The 12,096-nt window shown below is 42.6% G+C and overlaps 1 protein-coding gene across 1 annotated transcript in view; it reads right to left on the bottom strand.

The window, feature by feature from the left end:
- Positions 1-10,887, bottom strand: part of TMEM255B (transmembrane protein 255B) — a 66,555-nt gene extending 55,668 nt beyond the window's left edge. The window contains exons 1-2 of the mRNA XM_053935068.1: positions 10,792-10,887; positions 3,924-4,066 (exon numbers count right to left, since the gene is read on the bottom strand). Of these exons, the coding sequence (XP_053791043.1) occupies positions 3,924-4,066; positions 10,792-10,852 (204 nt within the window). The 5' untranslated portion in view covers positions 10,853-10,887. The remainder of the gene's footprint in view (positions 1-3,923; positions 4,067-10,791) is intronic.
- Positions 10,888-12,096: the final 1,209 nt, after the last annotated feature.

Genomic DNA, 12,096 nt, shown 5'->3' with positions numbered 1-12,096 from the left:
AAAAGCTTCCTCCTTGTGATGGGCCCATGAAGGTTTGGAGCAGTAGAAACTCCTTGGATTCACAGTTCCAGCCCCTCTCTGCAATGAGGCCTCTGAACCGAGCTCAGAGCCTCTCCTCCAAGCACAAATTAAGTTTTTAAGGACTACATGTCCCAGCCAAGGGCTTAGGCAATGCCCGTAAATTCCTTGCTGTTACGCACAGCTGCTCACGGCAGAAAGCAAATCCCCTGCAAGCACTTTACCCGCTCAGTATCACAGGAGGAATCCGTCACTCGCTTTCAAGAGAGCGACTGTAGGGAAAGGAGATTTGCTCTTGAGTGCTTTGGGAAAATTTATGTGAAAGGGAAGCACAAGGACTAAAAGCAGAGACTTTGAAAGAGTGGGCAAGCACACCCATGCTGACAGCTAAATAGTAGAGATACTTGGAACTGTGAGCAAGGACACTCTGTTCAGGGGACAACAACTTTGCAAATTAAGATAACTACATCAAAATGACATCTGGTTCCAAGCCCCATTTTTCATTCCAACAGGAACAATCCATAAAGCCTCATTTATGGCTGATGCAGGGAACACAAAATGAGTAATATCTATGCGAATAAAAAGAATGACCAAACACAGAACAATAACAATTAAATCAGAAGGAGCAGAATCATAGAGATCATGATGAAAGCCACAGCACTACTGAGATTGTTTTAGGATCATATGAGCTAGTTTTTTGTCTTTTTAGACAACAGGGAGTTTGGGAGCTCTGAGAGTCCAGGTCAGTATGGTGCTGGGTACCCTGTTGAAAGAGTATAGAAATAGCAAACAAAAATAATACAATAAGAAGTCACAGAGAAGTGACATTAAATATTTAAGTATAAACAATATTTATAAAGAAATGAGGCTGAAGCAGTTCCAACTATGTCTTTGCAGACCATTCCAAAAATGCAGTCCCAACAGATGCTCTAATCTACTAAATGCAGACACCTTCCAAAGCATAACATTACATTAGCTCATCTACACACAGAAATATTTTATGTTCAATTACTTTGGATGCATAAATTCAGGTAATACCTAGCACTATAAAGATGTATTTAGAAAAAAGATTTTTTCAAAACAAATTACAAGTGACCACATATGCAGAGAAATTAAGGCACTTAACTCGTCTTGAAGCCAGTGGGAACTTGGCAGAAGCCTAAGTGTACTATGGATCTAACCCTGAAGACCTGTTCTGCAAATACTTCTAGAAACAAGTAAATCTCTGCCAGTGGATAGTGTTACTCATCTCTGTAGGTGTCTTCAAGGCAGGGTTAATTCTGCATGGTTTTTAAGGCCAAAATTGCTTACCTAAGATCAGTGGAGGTTTCACCTCATCTACCAGCTGTGGAATTAATATTTTACTACTGAAATCTATGAGAACTAGACCTTATTTTAAATGTAAATTAGCATTGTCTGTCCACATATTCTTGCTTTTCTCTGAGCCCAGCAGTTAAATATAGTGACAAATTGACTCCCCCGGTTTAGGTATCTAAGAGTCTGGGATCAGGGCTATGCTGCTTTTCTAAGCTCCCTCTACTGTCAGCAGAGAAGAGAAGCACCTTTTGAGTGCTGCTCAGTACATTCTGAAGGAAGTGATGGTGAGAGGGGATTCTGCTCCTTTGCTTTGGTGGGATCCCAGCTGGAGTGCTGCCTTCAGTGGGGCTCCCAGCATAGCAAGGACATGGACATGCAGGAGTGAGGACAGAGCAGGGCCACAAAGACGATCAGAGGGCTGGAGCACCTCTTCTATGAGGGCAGGATGAAACAGTTTGGGTTGTCCAGCCTGAAGAAGAGAAGGCTCCGAGGAGACCCTATTACTGCCTTCCAATTCCCAGAGGTGCCTTTCAAGAAAACATGAAGACATAAGACAAGAGGTAATGCCTTCAAACTGAAGGAAGGTGGGTTTAGATTAGACATTAGGAAGAAATTCCTTACTGTGAAGGCGGTGGAACTGGAATAGGTTGCCCACAGAAGGTGTGAGTGCCCCATCCCTGGAAGTGTATGAGACCAGGTTGGATGGGGCTTTGAGAATGTGGTCTAGAGGAAGATGTCCCTGTCCACAGCAGAGGAACTGAGATAACCTTTAAAGCCCCTGCCATCCCAAACCATTCTACAATTCTCCGACAGTCAGTCTGCCAATGCTGCACTGGAGTCAGCCACTTCTGGCAGTGAGGCAGAAACATAACAGTCACACATCTCTGATCAGGCTTTTGGCAAGATACCATGTAAGATTTGCATAGCACTTTTAATTCTTGCTAAATGTTTGTGGTATTTAGTATCTTGATGACATTTACATTAGCAATTATAAATGAAAATTATTAATAAAAGGTTTTGTTTTCAAAGTAATCTAATAAATTCCTGCTTTTTATCTGATTTTTAATGAAAACAAGATTTAAAAAAAATATTTTAGCAGGTGATATTTTTCAGATGAGTGAGTAGACATCATGTTATTCCTACAAGAAACTAAATGCTGAAATAACCTGTTTTGTACACATGGGTTTATTACTTATTACACTTGTTAAAAACAGCAGTTTAAAAATGAAACTTCTTTCTAGGGATGAAGGCAGATAATGTGGTCTTACAAAGGATTTTATGTCAAATTTTGGAAGAAGAGAGACCTTTATCAGTATTAATTTATCTATTTTAGGTTAATGAAAGGGAAAATCATTCTGTTAAGGTCTTATTCCTGGAACTGCTTTTTGACTGCTTTTTGTTCTAATTTTAAAACACTACTCCTTATATGATCCTTAATGATCCTTATAGATCATTATCCTAAAATTACCTTTCTGAAAGTCCTGTTCTCAATATAACACTAAGATGTAAGAGGAATTGTTTAGGAGGAACAGTTCTAACTCACAAATTATTAATGGTGTATGCACAGTATTAGAAGATCCATATCCCTCTTTTCTGGCCATTTCATTCCATAGAGAGCAAGAAATTATGGTACCTAACAACATACTTTGGCAGTATTGGAGCCACACACCTAAGTAGTGTCTAACTGTAAACAGGTGAATTTCTTTCTTCACCTTGCAGCCTCTACCTCCCCTTGGTTGACTCAGCCCTTCTCTATTTGCTACCCATATTCCTCATATTTAAAACTCAGGCATTTAATAAGTGGTTTTTGTTTGTTTTGTTTTTTTTTTTTCCTCCAGACATTTACACACTTTGAGATATCACTGATCCCTTCTCCTAAGATCAGAAAGGGCCTGGGGGTTGAACCAGCAAGGGGCTGGCAGGGTTACTCCTCCCCAGAAGCCACGGGAGGCACCACAGGACAAAGCAGGCGGAGCTCGAACCTTGTGCCCACTGCAGAAAGGCTTTTAAGCAGTCTGTTCCCAAGGCAAAAACAAGACTAAGGATTTTGGAAACAGGATCTTGTATGAGAGAACTGGCAGCAAGCCTGCAACAAAGGAGGTTAGGAAGAAGTCTCCACATGTCCTTTAGCAGGGCTTTTTCTGCCATGGACACAGCTGAATTCCTGGCACACAGACACAGGAGCGGAGTGGCTCTTCCTTCCATCAAAGCAGTAAACTTCTAAAAGGTTGCTCAAATCTATCCCATGCCTACTGTCTGGTCACACAGACACCCACTTCTAATGGAGACCAGGGGGAGTCTAGCACAGGTTTTCAACAGTTCCCTGAGCCCAGCACAGTGCAGTGCAGCCTTGACCTCCTTCTACCCCCTAACAGCCTCTCCTTTGGGGCACTTCAGAAATATAGTTTACCCCCCTGCCTTACAACACAGTAGAACAAGATCAAAACAAAGCAGCATCTCTTTTCCGTGAAATGACACAGGACTAATGTATTTTTTCTTTCTTTTTCAATCAATCAGAGCTTCCCATTTACAGCTGATAATAATTTATTTGGATGTACCTAATATTCTAAAATGGGTTTTTTACTTACAACAATGCCTGGGTAGTAGCCTCCCACAGTAACATTTTCTGTTCGTGTGGTAGCTGCCAGACCTATGGTGAGTATGAAAACAGACACCACCAGCAGTGCGACTGTGAACCAAAGGGAAGTCTTCTTCCTTTTTGCAAACTGTCCTGTAGAGAGTGAGGGGGAAAAGGAAAAGACCTTTTCATTGCAATCATGGCAGAATAAATACAAAATGATGAAAGATTTTCTTTTGTTAATCTTTTCTGTAGATCACCCTCTGTTGTTCTCCCACTAAAGAAAATTGCTCCCAGACAACAGAAGGAATTAAAACCCGCAGAGTTAGCTAGAGTATAGCTTAATGCACACGCATTGGGTAGAGGCATAAGATGAGTTTTTATTAAACTGAACTGTATGTCAGTGACAATGATAATTATGCCTTGTCTTCAGCAGCATTTTTAATTGTTGTTCATGTTGGTGAGATCCTGCAGGACTTAAATTCTTACCTGTGCGAAGTGTCAATTTGAGTCTATTTGGCCTGAATAGAAAAATGAATATTTGAAACAAGATTAGCAGGTGGTCCGCATGCTATCATGAAAATGAATGTGCTCTTCATGTTTACTGGGGTAAGAAATCTGTATCCTTGAAGCAAAGCTGTAATAGAGTTTATCAGGTAATGATACATGAGACTTTTCTAGCAGAGGCTGCTCAGTGAAATCCTTTCATTCTCACTGGGATTTGGACCCAGATACTCCAAACTGAAAACCAGCACGCTCACCTCCAGCTTGCAGGCTGCTCCAAGGCACTTAACCTGGTTACCCAGTGGAAGATCTGAGCTGTAGCCAGAGGTTACTCACACCAGGGCCCCAGCCCATAGCACAGACTTATATAAGACTAAAAAAGCCATTAATACATGACTCTAACAAAAGACACCCAAGTGAATCAAACTGTGGTCTCCATTTTTGGTGTTCTCGCTTTGGAATGTGCAGGATCACCCTGTAGCACTGGGCCACGTGATGCCATGGTACCATACCCTGCACCTGGGCAGGATGGAGCTTCTGAGAAAGCACAACCTGGCCACAGCAGGGCCAGTCTCTCTCGCTCTGTGGACTGAGCTGCCTGACTGCCCGGCCTCAGGAGAAGGCAGACACTGTGATGTTGCACTGAAGCCTGGAGGCAGCAGTCCTCAGCAGGAAGGAGGAGGTGAGAGGGGAAGGCAGGCTTGTATGAGCCAGGCTCTGGGGGCACTGCTGGAAGCAAAAGGAGAGGAAATGCAGGAAAGAAAATGAAAGGAGAAGCCATTTGCAATGAGTCACTTGAGTTTCGTGGCCATTTTAAAGTCATGTAACTCAGTTAAATGTTTATAGTTCAAAAGCCAGACTAGATCAGATGTTTGCAAACCAAGTCAAATAATTTCAATAAGTAAAAAACTTAATTTATAATAACAAGCTGTGTTTGCTGACATTTCTCCAGTAGAACAACCAGTCAAATTGATTCCAGTATTTTAGTATGAAATACAAGCAATTTTCATACTTCAGTTCATACTCCAGTTCACATGGCCAAGAGAGAAAACTAGATTTCAGATGTGCAGCTCCTCAAATCCACTGTCATTCCTACAGACTAAAATGATTCATTCGATAGAACTTCCAGATTGTAAATAATATCTGATGTCCTTGCCATACCTTATCATCTTTGAAAAGTCATAGAGATTAAAGAATACCCAAAACGGAAGAAAGGTTTTGCTCCACCCATTTTTAAAAAGGCTGAAATGAAGATTCAGAGAATTATAAACCAATCAACCTTACTTTGGTTCGTGGGATGCTGGGACCAAAAGGTGGAATAAGTCTTCTTTTAAGACATTTCTGGGCACAGAATGAAAAGGTGATTGGCAACAGTCAAGATGGATTTACCAGAGCCAAGTAAAGTCTGACCAGGCCAGGTGCCAGCTATGGCAAAATGACTGGACTTGAGGAGCACTGGATGTCTTTTGCCTTAATTCTAGCAAGGTTTTAAACATGATGCCAAGTCCTGAGCAAAGGAAGGAACAATGCATTGCAATGATGTAGGTAAAGGACTGCCAGGTTGTAAAGCAGCTCTGCTGGAAAGGACCTGGGGGCATTGGTAGATTATCAGCTGACCATGAACCAGCAGCGTGCCCTAGCAACAAAATCCTGGGTTGTACTAACAAGAGCATCATTAGTAGATCAGAGGAGCAACTACACCCATCTATTCAGCACTTTTTAGATGACACAATATTGCACTCAGTTTGGGGCCCTCAGTATAGAGAAATACATAAATTAACTGCAATGAATTCAACACAGGACTGCAAAGAAGGTCAGGGGCTGGTTCTTACTGTATGAGAAGAGGCTGAGGGAATGGGGCTTGCTCAGCCTAGAGATGAGATGACTTTTGGCAGAGCTGGTTGCAGTCTTCCAATTCCTTTGAGCTGTCAAGAGAACAGACTCAGGCTTTTCATAATGGTGCACAGTGGGAAGAAAAAAGACCGCAGACAAACTGAAGTACAAAAAAGTGTTTCAGACTGGGTATAAGGAGGAAAAAAAAATCAACATTAGGACAGTCAAACATTGAAATAGGTTGTCCAAATAACTTGTGCCCTCTCCAACTTTGAAGGTTTTCAAGATTCAAGCAGAAAAAGCACTAAGCAACCTGGCCTGACCTCATAGTTAACCCAGCTTTGAGCAGGAGGTTGGAATTGCAACTGAGGTACCTTCCTACCTGAATTCTTCTACGGTTTTATGATAGTCCAGACAGCTAGACTAAGAGTGGGTTGGGTATGTGTGCTCATATCCACTGATGAAACTGCAGCTGCAGTGTAGACATACTGTAAAGGGACATAGGAACACAAACCTTCCCAAAGACAGTGGGGCACATGATCCTCAGCCAAGACCTCTTGAAACCACCAGAAAGTGCCTGAGGAGCCAAGCCTCCACAATTTCCTCAGAGTAGCACCTGTACTGGCAAAGGTTGAAAAGATTGGATGGAGATAAACTATGGGTCCAACCCACCCTCCTGAGTTCTGATTATGAATAATGAAAGGCATGAGTTTGATTGCCCTGAGTTGCTGGAAAATGTCTTAGGAAAAGTATGCTCTTATTTGTAATTGGAGTAAATCTGATGTGGATTTAGTGAGACAGAATAGAAAAAGATGCCATTATTTGTAGGGACATTTTTTGGTATGATCTACATTTTGACACTCAAATTTACACATGCCGAAGAATGCAATACTCTTCAACCCTCATATTTATTGATCTTTTACCACCTGCATCTCAAAATAGAGGCAAATCTCCAATTGTATCTCCCCTTTTTCATAGCCTAGGAAACTCTGATAAATAACCACGTCACTAGCTATGAACTCTACCCTAAGGAGAGATGACTTACAAGCAGGAGCACAGAAAGGCCCTTTTGGAGAAGAGGCTGCCACATGCAAGGACTTATTCTCAAAGATTTCCACATGCACAGAGATGATGGGTAGAAATCAGCCCAAATTGGTTTTTATCACGGCTGTTTGGTTTTCCTTAATCACAACAGTAAAAATCTTTGCTCTATCAAATTATGTATAATTGCATGCCTATAAGCCACCAGCATACTGGGAGGCCTATGTAATATTTGCAAAGCAGCTTAATATCTTCAGAAGTTACTGCTCCAAAGGGTTCCCACAATTAAAAGGCTTCCTTTTGCAACTTCAGTCATGTTGGGCCCCAAGATTTTTCAAGCCTTTGTTTACTGCTGTTTGTAGGAGTTGCCATGCAGTTTATTTGGATCTTTTTTTAATGTACCTGCCAGCCAAAACTCAATGCCAGACTCAGAAATCCTGTGTGCCTGGCCCAGCATTCCTCCCTGACACTCTGTGGCAAGGCTTGGACTGAAGGCTGGCCATACACAAGAAAAGCAGTTAAATTAAGAGCAGAGGAAACATTGCAGTCAAGATTTGTAGCCTGAGTTTTCTTCCAACACCAATGTTCCTGGAGTGCAGAAAAGAGTTAATGGAGGCTATTCGCTTTCCAATTTTTTAGTACTGAAGTAACTCTCAGAATAATTTTGACATTTATTACCTTCAACTTCTTTAGCAATGATTTGGTATGAATATTATTAAGCTCCTACTCTGGACCTTAATGCAATTTAATTATAACTTTAAATTCTTATATTTAGCATACCAAAAAACCAAGCTTGTAGGAAGAAACCTTCTCCTATCCTTATTAGCATTAGCTTGAGGCTGGGGTCAATAGAGGGTGTGAATATGTTATTAACATCTATTGGCAATATTCTTCAGCAGTTTTGGCCAATGAAGTATTGACTGAGCCTTGGGCATTGAGTTTTTTGCAGTATTAACTGCAGCAATAGGCACTACAGATAAATTAGAGAGGTAACAGAACTTCCACATGACAGGCTTGTACTTTGCCTGGCGCAGACCTAAACTGTGCACAAAAAGTCACAGAAACACTCTCTGCTTTGCTCATTAAACATCTGTCAGGAAAAGCATCTGCTTGAGCCCTGCTTCCACAGTGGAAGGTGAGAAAATGCCACCAGGACAAGGAAGAGACACACCAGACTGCTGCCTCCTTGGGACAGAGAAAGGCCCATCAGGGGGGAAATTGAGGTCACCCTCCAGAGAGCAAAAAGAAAAAGTGCCTGCTGAAGACCACACTCTGCTGCACTCAGAAAAAACTTCTATCTGTTCATCAGCTGCAGAAAACAAAATTGCATTACAATGCTCTGTTTGCAATGGGTGGGGTTTAAATTAAATTTGTAGAAAGACTATGGAAAAATAAATGGTTTTGTGGGGAGGGTATGTATGAGATTGCAAAGTGGTGGGTCTAATAATGAATAGTAGGGTCTGGATTTGAACAAAGTAAAGAGTGAGTTTAAAAGGGCAATGAATTAATTAATGATGAAACATGTCCGTGGCACAGAATGTGTCAAGAGGCTGAGGGAAAGAAAGAACAGAATGAAACAGCATCTCCCTGCCTTGGAAAACCTCCATACAATCTGCAACTGAACTAAAGAAAGTTTACATTTAGACCAAAGCAACTATACTTTGCTAACTTCACTACTTCTTTTAAAATCTATCTTCAGACATCATAAAGCTAAAAAGTGTGGCATAATTTTTGGTGAGGAAAATGTCACTGTAGGACGTAGCAGTTAGCCGGGATTACAGCCACATTTGCTGAATACTAGCACTACATAATTCCGTATCTTCTTCTTTGATCTAGTTATGGTGATCAAAATGGAAATACTACTTTCAAATAATGCCCCAGCCTGATGTTTATTAGCATCTTACTATGAGAAAAAGAAGGAAACTTTTGTAACAGGAAAAAAATTGTGCATTTTTATTATGTAATGGATACTACTAAAAATTGTGACATGTTTTAGAGAGTGACATTAAGCACACAGAAAAAGATAATTTAAATGGAAATCCACCACAGACAAACCTTAGTACCAAAGGTATGCGCTGTTTTTCTGCTGTTGAGAAAATTTTTAGGAGATTTTTGGAGCTAGATTATAAGTTTTTAATTACTGCAATGCTCACTTCAGTGCCATCTCTCTCTCAACTACAGTTTTGTGTGTTTTAAAAACTGTTTCATGCCAGTGAAATTGAATTAATCCTACATTGCCTTCTAAAATTAAATGTGACGGATTGAGATGCTTAAAAGAGATGCTCACACCTGCTGTTGGTGATTACTTTCCCTTTTCTGATTAAATGCTTGACTTGTCCAGAGTGCTGAACTAATTAAACCAGATGCAACAGCATTCATTTCAAGCCACAAGACAGCAGCTTTTATCAGGCCCATCTCTTACCTTTATTATTAATTTGTTGAGTAAGCTTCTACAAGTGCATTATATATTCAAGACCATGCGAAACAGTTTACAATTCTGCCAGAAAATATCCATACTGAACAAAATTAAAAAGCAATCCCAAAAGCCCTGATATACTATGTAGTGTGGCTATAGTAAGTGATACCATGCAGTATCACTATGACCTCACTGTTTTGGCAGCAATTTTTTCACCGATAAATAATTTAATGAGCAGCTAATCACTAGTTTAAAGCTGGCATACAGATCCTTCTTTTTCCCATGAAAATGTTTTTAAGTTACAGCACATATTCCACGGCCACATTTTCAACACCAATATAATTCTTCTTCCAAGTTAAGACAAAAATTGAGATCTGGTATATTTTTCACTAGGATGTTAAGATCCTTGAGTGCATAGCAAAGTCTCTGTCCTTTCAAACGTTACACAGAGTAATTCCCAGCAGTAAGTACTGTATTTTCTAAACTTTAACAAATTCCACTGGAATAACGAAATACTCGACCTTTCTTTTGCCTTTGTATTTCAGGATGTACGCTGTAAACACAAGCTATTCAATTAGGAGAACCAGGAGGACGGAAACGAACCCAACACCTGTGGCCAGCCCGCCCCGAACCTGCGGGCACCTCCGCCTGCTCCAGCGCAGCCACCGGCCAGCACGATGGCTCCTACGTTAATTTCCCGTCCGCGTCCCGTACCAAGCTCTTCCTCCGAATGTTAAACCTCCAGCACAGGGATTCTCCCAGCGCAGCTGAAAGCTCTGAAGAAGAGCCGGTATTTTTAAATATCTCGGCGAGCGAGCGGATGAGCGGCAGCGCGCACCGCACCGGGGATCTCGGGCTGAGCCCGCGCTGCGCTGCCGCTCTGCTGGGCACAGCCGGGGCACAGCCCGGGCATAGCCCCCGCCCTCCCCTCCCGTCCCGTCCGGTCCCGTTCCGCCGACTGAAGCGCCGGGGCAGCGGCGCCGAGCCCGGGGCAGCCCGGCCGTCCAGCCCCGCCGCCGGCTGCCGCTCTCCCCCGCCGCATGCCCGGGGCGCACGCACCCGGCGGGGCAGGTGCCGGGCTCACCTGTGGGGTCCAGCACGGCCAGCGGGCCCGACATGGCGGGGGCGGGCGGCGGGACCATCATCTCCCGGGGCGCCTCGCCCCGCTCCGCTCCGCGCCGCGGCCGGCGCTGCCCGGGGTGCGGCGGGTCCGCCCCGCGGGGCGCGGCGGGGCCGGGGCGGGGCGAGCGGCGCTGCCCCCGCCGCGGGCGGACCCGGCCGCCCAACCGGACCTGGCCCCGCTCGCCGCAGCTCCCGGTGCCAGTCCTCGGGGGAAGCACGGACCGGGTCTTTTCTTGTGCAGTCGTCATCTGCTTCATTCATTGTGTCTCCTACCCGTGTCTCAGCCTTGGCGTCACTTCTGGACTTCTTCTTGGCCAATTTGTCACCTGGTGGAGATCAGAGCTGTCCCAAACATCTCAGAGACATGGGTTAAGGCAGGTTTAGGCTAAGACAGGAAATGTCAATAGTCAAAAGATGCTGCAGGGCTATTCTTTTTCTTACATGGTCTATCCTTCTGCAGATTTCTGACTCTTGTCCTGCTGCTTCCCGGGAACTGCCAGCTTCTAGTGCTATTTACTGCAGGGTTGTGTGACTTCTGCCTGAAACAGTCTAGCAACAACTGAGAAGAAATAGCCAAAGGCACTGTGCTGTTTTGATGTCCGCTGTTCATTTTGCCTGACTTCCCTATAGCAGAGAACATAATAGTTGTTTGGTTTTGGTTTTTTTTAGTTTTTTGTTTGTTTGTTTGTTTGTTTTGTTGTTGTTGTTGTTTTTTTTTTGTGGGTTTTTTTGTGTTTTTTTTTTTTTTTTTTTTTTTTTTTGTGGAAAATGCTTTTGATAGGCTGCCAAGTGCTTTACTTATGTTGTGTTCTCCCATTTGCAAAAAGAACAACTCTACTTAACATTCTTGTTTTTTTTTCTGTTCCAATCTCTAAATGTATATGTATATATCTATTTAAGTTCTTCAGTCTTTGGCAGATTTCCCCAGGAAATGGTTAGATGGAAAGAGACAACTTTCTCAGATGCTACTCCTGTAGTGTATGAACTAAGTAAGCCAGGAGCTAAGGCCAAACACAAATTCATTCTTTTCGCATCCTCTAACCTGAAGAGGCAGAAAAAAAGGAGAAAAAATAGGGTAGAGGTAGTATTTGTACTATTGATTACTAGGTTTTAATAGAAATTAATGAAGTAATAGATTGAGAAAACAGAGATGGTAATGGTACAAATAAGAAATTTGTTTGAAAGTCGTAGTGGATAAGAGTGACACAAATGCCCCAAAATCTGGTAAAGACTCTCAGGTTTGGGGATGGCTATGAATAGAAGTTTT

The sequence above is a fragment of the Vidua chalybeata genome, chromosome 2 (genome assembly GCF_026979565.1).
Source record: "Vidua chalybeata isolate OUT-0048 chromosome 2, bVidCha1 merged haplotype, whole genome shotgun sequence".
NCBI lineage: Eukaryota > Metazoa > Chordata > Aves > Passeriformes > Viduidae > Vidua > Vidua chalybeata.
The sequence above is the reverse complement of the archived record's forward strand: the minus strand, read 5'-3'. Positions and strand labels throughout refer to the sequence as shown.